The following is a 17,756-nucleotide window of genomic DNA, read 5'->3' as shown; positions in this document are numbered from 1 at the left end:
TTTCCACAAGCCGATAAGAATTTCGTTCAGTAATGCCTCGTTTGTGAATACATTCGGCTGGCGTCCCGACTTGATGCATAAAACATTTATTATCAACCCTTACATCGTATATCGCTTAAAGCTATCCCTTATTTATTTATTTATTTATTTCTAATGATAACATTTTGTGTAGCTGTTAGATATCTGATATAGTCACGGAAACGAAAGATTCAATTATTTATCCATCCATCTAAACTTTCCCATTTATAACATTACTAGCTTTCGCCCACCACTCCGTCCGCGTGGAATTACAAAAAATAACAAAAGTGAGTAGCGTATGTGTTCTTCCAGACTATCATTTACATCTATCCTAAACTGCATCGAAATCTGTTCAGCCGTTTACGCTACAAACTCTAACAAACATCCATCCATCTAAACTTTCGCCTTTTTTAATATTAGTATGATTAAGATTAAAAAGAAAACATGTTAATTATTTACTTAAAAATAATATACCAGTGTCTTTACAAGTATGATTATCACAAAATTTGGCTTAAACAGAATTAAACTTAGCTTGCTAATTCTAACTTAATGTTAAGGCAAAATAACGCACTAAGTAAAGGGTTTATAGAAAAGAAAGAATTATGCTGACCGCTGCACAAAGCAATGAGGCTATGATTACCCAGGGCTGTGCGAGACGCTCCTTCATTAAGGAAACAATGAGAACGCTAGTCTATAGGGTTGCCAGTAATAATAAACAGATTTTACCAGCTTTGCCATTTAAAAATTGGTTAATTAGCTTTAGTTTTTAAACTACTATTTTATTAGAAAACATTGTTTCCCGCGACTTCGTCTGAAATTAACATTGTATTTTATAACATTTTTGGCTGTTTATACTAAAAAGAATCGTCCTGAGGTACATAACTGTGACTATAAATGTCTTCACACATGTATTAGACCACTACTACTCTGTCAGTATTTATCAAGAATAAGAAGCAACTTTTACGGGAAATTAAAAGAATTGTTGCTAATGTTGCCAGCCCTCTAGGGTGCCTACCGTTACCGAATAATTAAAAAGCACCAAGCAAGCGTTGATTAAGCATTCCATGATGTTAATTGCTCTATTAAAATGCTTTACAATTACACCTAAAAAACTGCTGAATTTAAGGCGAAAACAAGAGGTGGCCATTTTAACTGCCAATAAAGATAAAATGAATATTCACTTCATTACGAGCGATTCGTTCTAAAAGGTTATAATTTAGACGTAGTATGTACTTTCAATTACTTTTCATGTAATTGATTTTAGAAAGTTCAACTGATACAATTAGGCGGGCTAACTTGGAATCTATGTCGATATGCTAGGATAAATAATTCAAACTGGCAACTCCGCCGCATCGCTATAATATTCATCTAACCCTGTAACGCTACGGGAAATTTCACAGTAATTTCCTTGGTACAAAAGGCCGCTTTCAAGGGATAACTTGTTTGACATAGTTCTATTCACTACGTATATTTGAAAAGTATTGTTAACAATAAAAGGACTATTTTAAAAGACGTAAATAAGCTAAGACTGTATAAGTAACTATTACGAACTAACTATAGATATGAACAGGGTTACAATAATGCCCTTCTCGTTTGCCCTTTCTTTTATAAAAAAAAATAATTAACTGTGATATGTCAAAATAATGTTAATTAGCAATTACATTAGCTAAAAATAAAAAAAAGGTAAAAATATAGCCCTTGTTAATAAGTGATAACATAGCTTTTTAACGGTGCAAGAATTTTGAAATCGGTTCAGTTGTTTTTGAGTTAATTCTATACATACAAAAATCCAAAAAGACAAATTTTTCTTCGTTATAATATTTGTCATGTCATGTCATTTTGACATTTGCTATTGATAATTTGACAAACAATAAAATAAAATTTCTTATAATTCCTATGCGGACGAAGTCGTACGGGAACAGCTAGTAGGAAATAAAACACAAACAAAATCAACGTTTTCGTTGCCAGTTAATAAGTTATTCCCGTACAAGTTAACTCTATAGAGAAATGTTTAATTAAAGCTGAGCGCCCGTCCCGGAATTTAATCAACAACTTCACAGTCGCATTCTTGTACCAATCTGTACCTATAATGTAGGATATAATTATTTTTCTTTACAAATATAGAAACAGAAAAGATATCCAATATACTGCGATTATCTCTATAAAATTAAATTATCAAAACCTATGCAATAATCAGATTAAAATCATATAATTCGAGTTGCATTGCTCATCTTCTCGTAAAAAAGAGGTCAAAAGCCTACCACAGTATTGTATAATCTATGGTCAAATAAAATAAAGGAATTTATTTATTTGTTAACATTGTACAATTTCATGAACTCCACAATCCTATTATAAAAATACTCTGACAAAATATAAATCCAAATGAAATATTCTTTCAACTAAATCTTTTCAGAAAAGTATGAACGTTATGGAGACACGATTTCAAATTTAAAACGTGAAATGCTAAGGATGTTTTCTAAGAAACATGTCTCCGCATATAAGAAAAGACGAGGAATAAATTACTCAGCAGTTTAATCCAAAACATTCAAGCTTGATCTCATAGATTAACTGATTAAAAGTTTGTGTGTGTTTATCTCAAGAAGTGCTAATCGGATTTGAATAAATCTTCCTACAAATCAAAGCACAGATAATAAAGATGGTTATAGGCCATTTAGACAAACGCAACGATTGATAGAGATTCGATGAGAGACATAAATCTAAAATACATGCGTATTTATTTCAATTCTTTTTTACTTTAGGTGACTACATAATATATACATATCAGAATAGTTAAACGCTTTTGTTTTCATGATGAATGATTTTTACGAAATAAAAACACTTTCATTGTAGAGTACTCGTAAAATAAACTATAACCCGAGTGTGGCAGTGGGGCAGGAGGGATACAAGAGCCCTCCTCGTCCCGACAAAAGGCTTTCACTGCGTGCACAAGTGCACATTTTTCTTCAATTCCTTCACGAATGCTTTGTTTTAATGCAACCTTACGAATTTAAAAAAATAATTTCTGCGACTCGTTTTAATTTTAACGCCATTTTGTCTGATTCCAACATAGACCCTTTTTTCCATAAAATGGTTAAAAACGGAATTGTTGCTAAACTTCACGGTGGGTTTTTTTAATACAGAGCTCCAGAGTAATTGATTGAGATTTAACTGTAAAGTAACTAATAATGTTAATATTTAACTATTAAGGACCGTTTCTACTGTCGACAAATCCCTGAATAAACAAGAGGTGATTTATTTTTATTTAAATGTTTTATCAGAGAAAATCCACGGTGTAACTAAAATCGTTATTTCATTAACAGCGTTATAAAGTTTATTTCTAACTAGACAGAAGTTTTCACGTTGATTTGCGGTGTTGTTTCGCTATTGGCGGTCTCCTCTGTCAAATGTCAGTCAAAATAACCTAATTCCGGATTTACACTTGGCCAGTACAATAGCGCAGGTCAGGAATGGCTTGTATGGACTCACTGGCACAAATTAGTGTTTAGATTACGCTAGTTATTGGGGGCTACTCTCCAATTATAAAAGCCAACTGTGAACCAGGCATAACCATGGGTTTCTATTTATGCAATTTAAAAAATTGCTGGGGTTTTATTACAAGCTGAGTTGTTTAGAGTTACCTATCAGCAGAACCCAAAAACTTACTACACTCTTGCCATTACCATAACCGCTTAATTTTTTCTTCTGGCAGAAATAATAATGGCTGCCAATATTCCGTTAACCATAGACATTCAATAGACATTTTTGGTAAAAAAAAAATATAATAAAAAGTTAACTGCAGTTTTACTGTAACGCGTAAAGTTACATAAGTTTCGTATACGCAATATTTATTAACACTAACCTACTTTTTCGTTTCCGAATTGACCGTATAAATAAGGAAGTGGAGAGCTTTTAACGCGGGCCGGTACTTCGGGTCACGAAAAACTGACGGCCAGTTCCATTTAAATGCTAATGCACTCAAATGGAAGAAAGTTGCTTGTAAATAAATATTACGTTCACAAATTGCAGAGATTTTTTATCTATGAAACATTATTTATGACAAAGAAAAACAACATTTAAGGTAAAATTGTTTCAATGAATACAAAATGTAGAGAGGAAAAATAAATTTTTATTCTGATATAAAGTAAATAGTTAATCTATGGTACATCCACCTACACAATTTCCTTTTATTTTTATAATGTAACAGAATTAGACTTCAGTGTGAAAAGTTATTCATAAAAAATTGTTGTTTACATTTTAAAACTAGTCTTATCTATAGGTTATGTTGTCTTCTTAGTCAATGTTTAGTCAATAATCTGTTTCAAATAATCATTTAGTAATTGCATTAATAGTACCCTAAGGGTTAGAGGAAAAGAGACGACTGAAGAAAGGACGCCTCTGGCCTCTGCATTTGCGCAGATGCTAAAAATTAACCAAGACGTCCCGCACAGCTGATAGGTATTGTTGTTTTAAATTGTCGCTAAAGCTACAAATAATTAGCACAGCTTGAATAAATAAACAAAAGAAATTTCATAATTATTATAAAGTTATCGTTATAGATTTTACATTAATTATATTTTAATTTTAGACAATAATTTTATTGTCTGTATTTCTGAACATAAAGTATATTTTTACATTATTTATATAATTATTTTTAAAAATCTAACTTAAAACGTGTTAATTGAACTGAGTTGTTTATTTTTAATATAGATACTGGAATAAAACTTTATTAATTCTACATTTTTAACATAATCGATAGCTAATTACTTAAATTAATTTTCTTCAACGGTAGAAAACTTAAGAAATTAAATACACTTCCCATATTTCAACAATATGCAAACAATTTGTATATCTGTATTGCAGTATTTTTATATACTCTTTTATTGCGGGAAGATCAGAAACTTAATATAAAGAAAATCGATAGCAACTTTTTTTTACCTTCCACTCATTCTGTTAAACAGTTTATATAATGTTAGACTTTGTTGACTTATGTTATCAGGCCCGACACTCGCGCCCTCTACAGCGACGTCTTACCACGCCCACACGTACGGAGACTGCATGGACCACTCACACATCTTAAACCTTAATGACTGCTCAGATAATTTAAAATATCCTTACTGTTAATATCACTTACCACGCGTCAGCGTAGTCCCAATTTGGGCGCCATTTATCGCGAGGTAAAAGCGCGATTTGCAAGGGTGGCACAGCCCTACGTTTGCGGTAGCGTTCGGCGCGCGACTGACGCAAAAATACGCGTGCGTGACAGTTTCTGACGCCTGCGCGGGTAGTTGCGATTTGTTTTGCACGGAGCCTTATCGCACCCTTAGTGAACGAAATGAGATTAAGCTCGAGTATGGATGCGACACTCGCTGCGGGGCATTACAATGAACGTCGGGATCTCGAAACATTTCTGTCGTTTATTGGCTTAGCCCGTCGAATTGTCGTAAACCGCGGCTTTATATGAACTAGACACGAATGTAATCTGATAAAGAAATTCGTTATATGTTTACAATTTGTTTCTTTGACAAATTAAAATCGTTTTATTATTTTGTTCTTTAACAACAATCAAGAATGATCCGAGAAAGTAATTTTATATTTGTCCTTAATTTGCAAGCTTACGGACTCTTATGAACAATATTCAAGTTTATGAACAATTATTTATTTTGTTAATACTAGTAACAAAATTAATATGTGTCATACATAATATGGAAGTTTATATCCCAACTTCCACAATTCAACCTAGACGATTAATTGTATCTTTCTAATTCCTACTGATCGTTCATTTGGATGAAGGTTCTCAGCCAACTAGTTGACCAAGTACTCTATCAACTACTTTACTAAATGATCTGCCGACTACGCGATCTACTACTCGACGAAGTCTACGACCGACTTGTAATTTTTTTTTATTTAAGTAAAGTTTTTAAGTATTGATTTTACGGAACTTATTTAAAAAAAGTGGAGATAAAGTATTTTGAAAGATATCTATTATCTGTATTTCAAAACGTACTGGCAATAAACAACCCATGTGTCATCACTTTTTTAAATATTGCAACATTGTTCCATCTTTTTCGAGAATCAGAAAAGTGTGACGAGCGAATTTTTGTGAATTTTGTGTGAAATAAACCAAAATATGTCTACACTCGCCGCACCTTTGTCCGTTGCAGGGACTAGATTCTCCGGAGCACCAGTCAGAACTCAAAATGGTAAGTTTGATCGCTGTAAAACTCACATGAGGTAGAACCCGGTAGATCACATGCACTGCCTCATATGGTTCTAAAAGTAGAAATAATTTCTAAAAATAAGAGAATTTAACTATTCTTTTAATGTTAAATGTTACATCATATCAGAAATAATCATTCTGTAACTTAATTTTTTACTGGTATTTAAGTATATTTTATAAACAATATAAATAACCTTTTTGTTCAATTTTCACGACATTTATTTAAAATTATGTACATTTAAGTACGCCTGAATACAACTAAAGGCTAACAAGCTTTGATTTTAATGGTATTTTAGTCTTTGCCTTTCAGATGTAATTTAAAAAACGCATTATAAATGTAAATTCTCTTGGAGTATTCTAAAACAATACCATCCTTGTCCAAAGGAATTTCAATCAATGGTTGTTGATGTTTTCCTTTCTTCCAGTGATGGCAGCTGCTGCTATAGCTAACATAGTGAAGAGCTCACTAGGTCCGGTGGGTTTAGACAAGATGTTGGTTGATGACATTGGAGATGTTACTGTCACTAATGATGGAGCCACTATTCTAAAGTGAGTAAGATAACATGTTTTAGGCATCCTTATGAGTTTCCACAGCTGAAAGTATACTGTAATTAATGATTATTAACATTTTTAATTTTAACAAACTTGTAACATTTTCCTGCAAAAATTCTTTACTCAAACTGACTCTACTGTGATTTTAGTAATTACTATACGCACTTACATCACTATCATTATTTATGTTCACAAAATTTCCAGAATGCTAGAGGTTGAGCATCCAGCAGCAAAAGTGCTGGTAGAGCTGGCTCATCTTCAGGATGAGGAGGTTGGAGATGGCACCACTACTGTAGTCATAATTGCAGCTGAGCTGCTCAAGGTATGCTCAGTATCTATACTTATGTGTCTTATGTGTCTACCCAACACTAAATTCACTTCTTCTTTCATTGTAAAAAAAGGGAAGGAAGAGTAAAAGAGGACTAAAATTGGGCCTTTAGCTTGCAAACACAGACATAATGTGGAATTATTTATATTTGTCACATATCTTCTGTGTGGTTTGACACTGGGTGAACATTAATTATTCATGCAAAAGGTGTTATTTCAGACTAACAATGTTAAATTAAATGCCAAAGTAATTTGTACAAAGGTAAAGGAATAGAAACAGAAATAATTTATTGAAAGACAAAAGATTATGAGAAAAGATATGTTTTAGATGGGTGTGTATCGATGTAACAGCTGATTTATCAATAGATAATTTGCCAATCTCAGTAGGAAAAGGATAAAAAAAAAAGAATGTAAAAAACTATCCTTCTACCCTTTAGAGTTGACAGTCTTATTGTTTTATTTCAGAGTGCAGATGAATTAGTAAAGAACAAGATCCACCCAACCAGTGTGATCTCCGGGTACAGGCTGGCGTGCAAGGAGGCTGTTAAGTACATCCAAGACAACCTAACTGTCAGTGTGGAGACACTTGGTCGCTCTTCCATTGTCAATGTCGCTAAGACTACAATGTCTTCCAAGCTTATTGGAGCGTATCCTTTTAAAATTATTTCATTCTATGTTAATTTATGTTGTATATCAATGCTCCTCAACTTTAGCTTTACAGAAACCAAGTATGTTCTTCAAAAGAATATTATTTTGTAATGGAAGAGTAAATGTAAACAGCTTTTTTTATAGAATTAACATAAAAGTTATTCTTGACCAAGAAAATTTGGTATATATGAATGTAAAATAAACAGGAGTACAACTGTGTCAAGACTTGTAGTTATGCCAGGCTAATTTCATCATGAGCATAATTTAACTGTCATAGAATTAGGTTTAAGTGACAAGTGAAACTAACCACTATTTTACTTGGAACAACTAGGAATATATCTCATATTACTTTTTATTTTAACTTAAGTGGGATTCAAGCACACATGCATGACATAAACTTGTTATTTCATATTTTGTTGTCTAAGAATTTTCTTAACATTTCAAATAGTGATGCAGATTTCTTCTCGGAGATGGTTGTTGATGCAGCACAGGCTATCAAAACAACAGATGCTAAAGGCAATGCTATCTATCCGATCAAGGCTGTCAATATCTTAAAAGCACATGGCCGAAGTGCCCGGGAGAGTGTGCTGGTGAAAGGTTATGCCCTCAACTGTACAGTAGCATCACAAGCTATGCCTAAAAAGATTCTTAACGCAAAGATAGCTTGTCTCGATTTCTCATTACAGAAGACTAAAATGAAACTTGGAGTTCAAGTAAGTTTAAACTAAAGATCTCTGTTTTATTATTTTTACTTGATTGAGAATTTTAAATTGAACAGTTGTGGTCTAGGTAATTTTGCAAACACATGAAAGCAGTAAGAAATTAGTTCAGTTTTGTAGTTTACAATGCACAAAATTCATATTTGAACATGTAAAGTTCTTATAAAAGTACTAATATTTTAAATGTAAAAGTTTAGATGGATGGATGGATGTTTGTTAGAGTTTGTAGCCTAAACAGCTGAACATATTTCGATGAAATTTGGTATAGATGTAGAGTTTAGTCTGGAAGAATACATAAGCTACTTACTTTTGTTTTTTTTTTTATTCTACGCGGACGGAGTCGCGGGCGAAAGCTAGTCAAGAAACATTAGACAGAGAGTGTTTAAAAATAATTTTATTTCTCAGGTATTAGTGACAGACCCTGAGAAACTAGACGCGATCCGCGCTCGTGAGTTAGATATAACAAAGGAGCGGTTAAACAAGATATTGAGTACGGGTGTGAACGTGATCCTCTGCACCGGAGGTATTGACGACCTCTGCCTCAAGTACTTCGTGGAAGCCGGTGCTATGGGAGTGAGGCGCTGCAAGAAGTCTGACTTGAAGAGAATCGCGAAAGCCACAGGCGCTGCATATCTTACTTCCTTAACTAATATGGAAGGTAAGATAATTTGGATTCCTTACTAATATCATAAATGAGAAAGTAGAGATGGTAGAAGTTATCTCTAGAACTGCTCCAATAATCTCAATTAAATTTAGCACATATATATAATAGTCTGGAACATGTAGTCTGTTTATTAAGTTTTTTTATTAGTAACAAATACCCTGAAACATTTCAATTTTCCAAATGAAAATGTTACTGCCATGTTATGTTAATATATTTTTAATTGATGTCATTATTTTATTACATGGTTAAAGTTGTTTTATTTCTGCTTATTGAAATAATAGAATATAATTTTCTGGTTGTGTTTTTTTCCAGGTGAAGAAGTATTTGAGCCGAGCATGATTGGTGAAGCAGCAGAAGTTGTCCAGGAAGAAATCTGTGATGATCAACTTATTCTTATTAAGGGGTAAGTTGAAAATATTATTATAATCCATCATGGCTATATTGTTGTTAAAAGATTTATTTTGCATTTTTTCATCCTTCAAAGAGGCAGCTACCTTTTTGCCCTCTAGACAACGTCTTTGTATCGAAAGTGGCAGCTCATAGCTTAAGCATGGTTCACACTTGGCCAGTACAGTTGGTCAGTAGCACTTCATAACTGGACTGTGAATTGACTCGGTGTAAACAGTCCATCGTAAATGTTCAATACGGAATATTTATTATATAGTACATAGTAACTAGTTAATGTAGTAACTAGCTGTTGCTCGTGACTTCGCCCGCGTGGAATAAAAAATATGGCCTATGTTACTAACAGATAAATTACCTATCTAATGGTGATAGAATTTTTAAAATCGGTCCAGTAGTTTTAACGTGTATCGAATACATACAAAAATACAGAAATAAAAATCTTTTGTCTTTAAAATATTAGTACATATAGATAGTATACAAATATAAATTGTCTCTATTTGGCGTCATGTGTCGCCTATTGTACTGGGCCAGTGTTAACCGCATTAACCATGTGCCATTCCAGTCCAGCAGGTCGTACGGCAGCGTCGATCATCCTACGCGGCCCCACAGACGCGTACTGCGACGAGATGGAGCGCTCCGCACACGACGCGCTGTGCGCGGTGCGCCGCGTGCTGGAGTCGGGCCGCGTGCTGGCCGGCGGCGGCGCTGTGGACGCAGCACTCTCTATATATCTTGATAACTTCGCTACAACACTGGTAAGTTCCAACCTTAATAGCTTCAGAAACACTCAATAATCAACAGATTATCTTGCCAAAATATCGTGCCTTAGGACATAACAGGATGACCATGTTTCGCTTCTGAATTTAAATATTATGAATGTGCTGTCTCTGCAATTGATTTTAGTTAGTGTTTCCCTGAGCACTGTAATCAGTCGAACCCATAAGTTTTTTCCCCATTGAGTCAATTATTTGGCTTCAATCAGACCAAAAGGAAAAAATCCCATAGAGCCAGACTGGCGCGAGAATCGCCCAATAAAATGAGATGAGAAGTGAATAGTAAAATAGACTAGAATAAAATGTGTGACAAAGTGGGATAAAAATTCTCAAACATGACTACAACGACAATTTAAAGGACTAACAATGGCTACATCTAAAATCGTAATTCATACTAATATTATAAATCCGAAAGTTAGATGGATGAACAACTGAATGTTAGTTAGAATTTTTTGCCTCGACTGCTGAACAGATATGAAATTTGGCATAAACATAGAGGACAATCTGGAAGAACTTTTTTTTTAATTTCACGCGGACAAAAGCTAGTATAAAATAGTTATTTCTATAACTGTGTATTGCAGAGTTCCCGCGAGCAGCTGGCGATCGCGTCGTTTGCGCAGTCCCTGCTGGTGATCCCGAAGACGCTGGCGGTGAACGCGGCGCGCGACGCCACTGACCTCGTCGCCAAGCTCAGGGCGTACCACAACTCATCGCAGACTAAGGTAACACTAGCAGTTTCACACGGATTCACACAGATATTTATATTTGGTAGGATAATGTAGCTAGTGCTTTTCCACAAACCCACCTGATATTAAGCTATGTAGTCGAAGTATGATAAAGTATTCTATCATTTTATTGTTTTTCTACGTTTAAAAGTAATTTACATGTATATCTATCTATAACTTAGGGTTGACAACAGTCATAAAAATTAATGTAAAATATTTAAGTTATAAATCTTTTGCCCGATGTGATTGAGTATTGAGATAGTCAAGATTATAGCATTCTAATGCTGAAAAAGATTTTGTACTCCGTTCAATGTTTATGTAGGTAAAAAAATAGATTCCCTCTGTATTAACCTTGTCAATTCATTATCTCTTTCAACTATAAGACAGTGTATAAATATATTTATGGAATCACATGTTTAAAAACTTTAAAATTTGTACAGGTGGAACACGCAAACTTGAAATATGTAGGTCTGGACCTAACAGAGGGAACACTCCGTGATAACTTAGCTGCCGGAGTGATAGAGCCAGCGATATCTAAGATCAAATCTCTTAAATTTGCAACTGAAGCGGCCATTACTATCTTACGTATTGATGACCTCATTAAACTGGACCCTGAACAGAAGGGTAAGAGTTATGAAGACGCTTGTAACGCCGGGGAATTGGATTAATGGTCTAAATTCTGTTTGTTCGGAGTGAACTGTTTCATTTAGTGCTTAATGCTTTTCTTACAGTGAGTTTTAGTTCTTTTATATTCTTAACGTCACAAGTTTCATATATTTTTGTACAAAAAATGTATTTGATGTAAAGTTCCATAGTCTATGTATTTTATGGTTCGTGACATTTGTCTATGGTTTTAAGAGACGATTGTACTGAAGTTATTGTAGTAAATTGTGTCTTAATGTGAGTTTTCTGGTAAACTGGTTTTTTCCTTACTTTTCTAGCTGTTATGTATGTCAAATATATGTTTGTATTGTGAATTTCTTTGAAAATGTAAAACTACTTTGAAGTTATATTTCTTAAAAATAAGGAATATCATATATTTACTTTATAGTTGTAAACTGTCAAACATGCTAACAAACAAACATACTAACTATAATATTATATTACATGTTAAGAAATATAACCTTAAAGTAATCTGTTCTCAAAGCCTGACGATATAAAATAGCTTGTCACTTGTGCCTTGATATGAACCAAACTCTTATTTTGTATATTTTAATTATGTATGGCAAATATTGGGATATCTAATTCTTACTCATGATGGTCCAGTGTGTTATTAACGCAGTTAATTATTTGACCAACATAAACAAAGAAGAAATATTCAATTCGATTGCTTTCTTATGTATAGCCGAGGAATCCAGCGGTGTTTCTCTTCGGGAAGAATTGCCTTATTGCAATAAGACAAATTCCTCTTCTACCTACAAATAACAAATTTGATAGTTGGTGAATGTTAATGCAATCGAAGGGATAAAAATTAAAATATTCTACCCATGTATTAATAAACAAAACATACAGATACATATATAAGCTGTATTTTATTGGTTTTTGTTCCACATCTCATTTCAAAATGTTCATTCGATTCTAGCTTTTAAAGTGGAACGCCGCCAGATACCCTACTGTACATCGGTTACTCTGAGATTCATGATGCGATTTGCGTGATTTAGTTTTTTGATACAGAATAGTTACTATTTGGTCCCATTTTTTCATCACAATTATTACCCATACATATCTTGATCGACCTTCATTTAATTATCCATTATAACTAATTTCAGGAAATGATAGAGAGGATTACTAACCAGCTGAAAATATGGAAAATACCAATTAGGAATTCAATTTGTTTGAATAAACTTAGGATTAGGAATAAAAAAACACCCATTGATTACACATGAATTTGTTTAAAATTCGCGCTCTAATTCTAATGTAATTTTATCGTCGATTTCTGTAATGAGAGATCGATAAAAAACAAAACAGTTCGGGCTATGAGAACAATGCCAGTATTTTATTTAATAAAAGTTTTACTTTCATAACCAAACTTTGTTATAAATGCAAATTGTTAAGGAGTAAAATTCCACTTGATAAGTTATAAATTATTGTAACGTTTCGGTTTCTTTGCTTTTAACATTAAATACTAGGTTGTAACTCGCTAGGACGCTGTGCCGTCGATACTGATAATAAAATAAATTTTAATACTACACTTTGTTTCCTTTTTATCCTATAATTATAACTTAGTACTAGTAATGAATTCCATCATCCAGTGCTTACGGTAGTAAAAAGCAGTATGACAACAGGCTTGGCGAATATTTATTTTAAAGCAAAATTATGTCACCAATGTGACCATTTTATTGTACATACTCTGGATATACTATACTTTCTACCGACAATAGTAGATTTACAACCGCAATATAAAGTAATTTAATGAAATAGTAAGAAAGAAGAAATTAAGTAAAAAGCTTTTATTTTTATTTATATTATATAAAAATTATCTTTCGGATTGAGACAAACGATAGTTTTGCAAAATAGATTTTAATCTATAGTTATTAAACATCTATTCTAGAAAATGGAAACTTAACATTTTGATTTAAAATAAAAAAAAAGAGAAACGGTCTGTATGGTCAGTAAGTACACCATAACCATAACTATTAATTCGATTAATAATTTCACAATGAAAATTTCGATTACCCCTATTCCCGAACTGACCAAACCCTTCCGTTTTGCATTTAACAAAAAACACATTTCACTTAAGTAATGTGATAATTACAGTCAAAAGCGATAATGTTTCAACAATAATAACATTGAGTGTTATTGTACTCTACTAATCTACATTTCCGGGCAGAAGTTTCAATTATTAGCTGATAACAAATGTCAAAATAAAGTTTCTTATCATATGTTATGAATGCACTGTAGAGCACCCAGTCTCGAGTAAAAATAAATAAGATGCTCTTAACTTTAAGTAGCAGAACACATTACTTTACAAAAATTAGACCTGTAAAATTCCATAATGCTTTCTTATCCACTGCTGTTCCTAAGGTATGTAAATATTAATAATCTTCCAGGTACGTAATCTATTTAATGTTGATTGTATAACTGCATTAATGTAATAATTTATATATAGTTTTGCTATCGTGGTTAACAAAAATAATAGATGTATTTTCCACTTTTCTATTTGTATTTAAACAGGATTAAGGAGTACCACTTTTATTTTCCTTTGCCGCCAGTGTTCGCAATATTAAAAATTCGCAACTGCAAACTTCTAATATACTCTGATTTTGCTTGAGATTATTAGAATAAATTCTTATTTTCAGGAAGAAAAAGTTAAAGTAGGCAACTATAATATAAATTATGTTCGAGTGGGGAATGGTCCACATCATGTATTTTGTATGCCGGGCGCACTGGGAACAATATGGACTGATTTCAAACCTCAAATAGAAGGATTGAATAGAGAAAAATTTACGATATTAGCATGGGACCCTGTGGGTTACGGCAAAAGTAGACCTCCAGAAAAGGAATTTACTCCTGATTTTTATGAAAAAGATGCAGATGTTGCCGCTGAGCTTCTTAAGGTTCGATTATAATCATTCAATTCAATTAGTATTTTAAGCCAGATGTAAAACCTTTTTTTTTGTTGATAGCAACTGAATATACCAAAGTCTTCGATATTAGGATGGAGTGATGGTGGAATAAGTGGCATGATTTTAGCTGCAAAATACCCAAGTGTGGTGAATAAACTTGTGATATGGGGAAGCAATTCATTTATGTTGCCAAATGAGGTTGAAGCATTAAAAAGTAAGTTTTATAGCGCAGTTTATTGTCCCTAATGGAAATTGTATTTTCAACATTTCAAACATTTTTCTGAATTTAAAATTTCTCACCAGAGATTAGAGATGTTAAAACATGGTCAGCTAAGATGCGTGAACCGATGATAGAAGCCTATGGAGAGGAGAAGTTTGCAGAGTACTGGGCAAGATGGGTAGATGGTATGGTGGCCATAGGTCAAACTCAAGATGGAAACATTTGCAATGAGATCATAAAAGACATTAGCTGTCCCACATTTATATTGCACGGGGGAAAGGATCCTCTAGTTGACAATGTACATGTATCATATCTTCATACGCGTATAGAAGGATCTAGGTAAATATTTATAAATAACTGATTTGTCTGTTCTTTTAAAAACTTTGAAGGATTGTTGATAAAATTCAATGTTTTTTGCTTTCATTGTAGTATTTCATTGTACCGTGACTTCACATAATGGCTTTGTTGCCAACATGAAAAGTGTGAGAAACATTAATTTAAGTTTTTACTGTTTCAGAATCCATTTATATCCAGACGGAAAGCATAATATTCACATTCGTTATGCTGAAGATTTTAATAAGAAGATTCAAGAATTTTTACTATTACCAAATTGACCTTGCATAACTTTTTATTTATTGTAATTTAAAAAGGTGAGGTGATAACTTTAATTCAAAAATTAAAAAACTTATCCATAGTTTTACTATCTTTGTACAACGAAAAAAAAAACAAAAAGGTTACATATTTTGTAGGGTTAAACAAAAAAATCAACAAAATTCCCATGTTTTATTTCTCATTTACTTCTTATAAGCATGTTTCATTTTTAGAATAAAACAATTTACATTTGATAACACATAATTTAAGTGAAGTGACTCGTTTATACTGTACAAGCTACAACTCGTCTGAGGATACACAAACTTGCCTCTATCACGGTGCTCGGCTGTTTTGTTCGATTTAAAATACCTACTAATCACACTACATATAAACAATTTAGGTTAGTTTAAAACAATATTCCAACATATTCAACTAGAAGATCTATTGCAATTTCATTGGTACGCTTTTAAAACCACCAATACAATTCAACACAAGAGTACATTCCGAGTTAATAAATAGCTATTGCACTCTACAAGTTCAATCCGATCAAATCTGAATATTAATAGTTTCATAGAAATTGTTAAGGCACACATATCTGACATTCTCCATATGGAAGCACTTTGAAATCACATCACATACAGCAATTCCAAAAATACAACTGTTAATGACTTTCATAAGTTACGTTTTACAATTATATAAACAAACACACAAGCGACCTAACACGATAAATACATAAGAAAATATAGTGACCAATTCACTAATTTGCATGATTGTTCTTATATCATAAATAATTTCTCTAGTTACAAAAATAGTATACAGTGAACGGAACGCGAGACGCGCTCTAAAAGCACCATAGTGACCCAGGCTGTCCGACTGTCCATCTGTTATATTACATTAAAATAAGATTACACTTACAATTACATAACGATACAATATTACAACATTATCACCGGGATTATTAACAATACGGCTTTAAGATTAAAAAAATTAAATACGTTACATTCGTTATGTTTACAAAAAAAAATTCCTAGTGTAATATAGAGAGTCAAAGGCACACACTTTGTAAAAAAAATCCTACAAGTTAGTCTCAGTGTCTCTGTTTGCACTGCGGCTCGGCTCACACATACACGGGGCCCTGGTTGTCATCGTCCAGGTTGATTTTGTTCGTGTAGCCATCATCGAAGAACCTTCGGAAGGTGAACTCAAAGAAGCCATGGAAGGTCTTGCCGTTATCTAGAAGCTCGCTGTCAGACTTGTTTGAGTCGGAACTGCCAGAATTCCGAAGCTTGTCGGGGTCTATTGGGTCAAAGTTTGATGTGTCAGTGGGGTACTCGATTCTGGGGATGTAAGGTGCGACTTGCTTCCTCAAACCCTTCTCGAAGTCGATGCTTTTGAGGAATGGGTGGTGCTTCACCTCGTTGGCGTCTTTCCCGAGTCTCGTGTCCTGACCGGAGCACAATTGCAGGATGAGATCTTTACTCTCCCGCGACAAGTTAGCCGCGTCCGGTATGTGCAGTGTGCTTTCCCAATTTATCACCTGGAAATTCACAATAATATATTTTAACAAATTTATTAAAATTATCTGTTAAATAAATGATATTTTTGAAGACTTAATATCTTCTTGAAAGTTTAAAACTCACCTTTAACTGCGTCTCAGCGGGTGTAGACGCGAGGAAAGGTGGAGATCCGACAAGCATTTCGTAGAGTATGACACCGACTGACCACCAGTCGCAGAGCTGCGTGTACCCAGTGCGCTGGAGCACCTCAGGGGCTATGTAGTTTGGTGTACCGACCAGCGAGTGAGCGAGACAGCGCTGGTGCTCGCGCTTGCGCCGCCTTTCTAAAGGCTTCAGCTGATGACAACGACATTCCCCCATTGCTCCCCACTCACCATCCACTGGATCCATCGAATCCTGCCGACCGTGATCTGTCAAGTACAAGAAATTGTTGATTTTAAAACCTTACTAATTATTCAATAACATCATCAAATTTAAAATCAGAGTAACTTACCATTTCTTTGATAGTATTTAGAATTATGCGTCCATCTGAATCCCGTGCACAGACCGAAGTCAGTCAACTTTATGTGACCATCTCGGTCTATTAAAATATTATCGGGTTTAATGTCCCTGTGGATGAAGCCCATTTTATGAACACTCTCCACTGCACAGGTCAACTCGGCGATGTAAAACCTCGCCAAATTCTCTTCGAATATCCCCAACTTTATCAACAAGGACATTAGATCACCCCCAGGGATGTAGTCCATGACGAAGTATAGATTGTCCTTGTCCTGAAAACTGTAGTACAACTTGACGACCCACTCGTTATCCGCCT

The 17,756-nt window shown here is 33.8% G+C and overlaps 3 protein-coding genes across 4 annotated transcripts in view; 2 read left to right on the top strand and 1 right to left on the bottom strand.

Moving 5' to 3' along the window:
• Nucleotides 1-6,054: 6,054 nt before the first annotated feature.
• On the top strand, nucleotides 6,055-13,237 carry LOC106106292 (T-complex protein 1 subunit alpha). The gene is made up of 10 exons (XM_013286853.1): nucleotides 6,055-6,218; nucleotides 6,661-6,784; nucleotides 6,992-7,109; nucleotides 7,580-7,761; nucleotides 8,211-8,475; nucleotides 8,887-9,139; nucleotides 9,458-9,548; nucleotides 10,113-10,305; nucleotides 10,905-11,045; nucleotides 11,489-13,237. The coding sequence occupies exons 1-10, from the start codon at nucleotides 6,146-6,148 to the stop codon at nucleotides 11,714-11,716; spliced, it is 1,668 nt and encodes a 555-aa protein (XP_013142307.1). The 5' UTR covers nucleotides 6,055-6,145; the 3' UTR covers nucleotides 11,717-13,237.
• Nucleotides 13,238-13,596: 359 nt separating this feature from the next.
• Nucleotides 13,597-15,522, top strand: LOC106106297. Of its 2 annotated transcripts, none has more exons than XM_013286860.1 (5): nucleotides 13,597-13,656; nucleotides 14,348-14,605; nucleotides 14,675-14,828; nucleotides 14,918-15,173; nucleotides 15,352-15,522. In XM_013286860.1, the coding sequence occupies exons 1-5, from the start codon at nucleotides 13,654-13,656 to the stop codon at nucleotides 15,446-15,448; spliced, it is 768 nt and encodes a 255-aa protein (XP_013142314.1). In that variant the 5' UTR covers nucleotides 13,597-13,653; the 3' UTR covers nucleotides 15,449-15,522. The 2 variants fall into 2 exon arrangements, with proteins under 2 accessions (XP_013142314.1, XP_013142312.1); XM_013286858.1 differs by lacking the exon at nucleotides 13,597-13,656 and adding an exon at nucleotides 13,699-14,072.
• Nucleotides 15,523-15,603: 81 nt separating this feature from the next.
• Nucleotides 15,604-17,756, bottom strand: part of LOC106106192 (serine/threonine-protein kinase LATS1-like) — a 5,715-nt gene continuing 3,562 nt past the window's right edge. Inside the window, exons 4-6 of the mRNA XM_013286739.1 lie at nucleotides 17,436-17,755; nucleotides 17,066-17,352; nucleotides 15,604-16,962 (exon numbers count right to left, since the gene is read on the bottom strand). Coding sequence (XP_013142193.1) covers nucleotides 16,543-16,962; nucleotides 17,066-17,352; nucleotides 17,436-17,755 — 1,027 coding nt within the window. The 3' untranslated portion in view covers nucleotides 15,604-16,542. The remainder of the gene's footprint in view (nucleotides 16,963-17,065; nucleotides 17,353-17,435; nucleotide 17,756) is intronic.

The sequence above is a fragment of the Papilio polytes genome, unplaced genomic scaffold (assembly GCF_000836215.1).
Source record: "Papilio polytes unplaced genomic scaffold, Ppol_1.0 DF822289.1, whole genome shotgun sequence".
In the NCBI taxonomy this organism is placed as follows: Eukaryota; Metazoa; Arthropoda; class Insecta; order Lepidoptera; family Papilionidae; genus Papilio; species Papilio polytes.
The sequence above is the reverse complement of the archived record's forward strand: the minus strand, read 5'-3'. Positions and strand labels throughout refer to the sequence as shown.

What these genes read in the sequence shown, in the direction of transcription:
- LOC106106292 (XM_013286853.1), top strand. Translation starts at nt 6,146, where the DNA reads ATGTCTACACTCGCCGCACCTTTGTCCGTTGCAGGGACTAGATTCTCC. An exon ending in AAATGAAACTTGGAGTTCAA is followed by an intron (nt 8,476 to 8,886) that starts GTAAGTTTAAAC and finishes TTTATTTCTCAG; the next exon opens with GTATTAGTGACAGACCCTGA. An exon ending in CAACTTATTCTTATTAAGGG is followed by an intron (nt 9,549 to 10,112) that starts GTAAGTTGAAAA and finishes GTGCCATTCCAG; the next exon opens with TCCAGCAGGTCGTACGGCAG.
- LOC106106297 (XM_013286858.1), top strand. Translation starts at nt 13,980, where the DNA reads ATGCTCTTAACTTTAAGTAGCAGAACACATTACTTTACAAAAATTAGA. An exon ending in TATCCACTGCTGTTCCTAAG is followed by an intron (nt 14,073 to 14,347) that starts GTATGTAAATAT and finishes TCTTATTTTCAG; the next exon opens with GAAGAAAAAGTTAAAGTAGG. An exon ending in ACGCGTATAGAAGGATCTAG is followed by an intron (nt 15,174 to 15,351) that starts GTAAATATTTAT and finishes TTACTGTTTCAG; the next exon opens with AATCCATTTATATCCAGACG.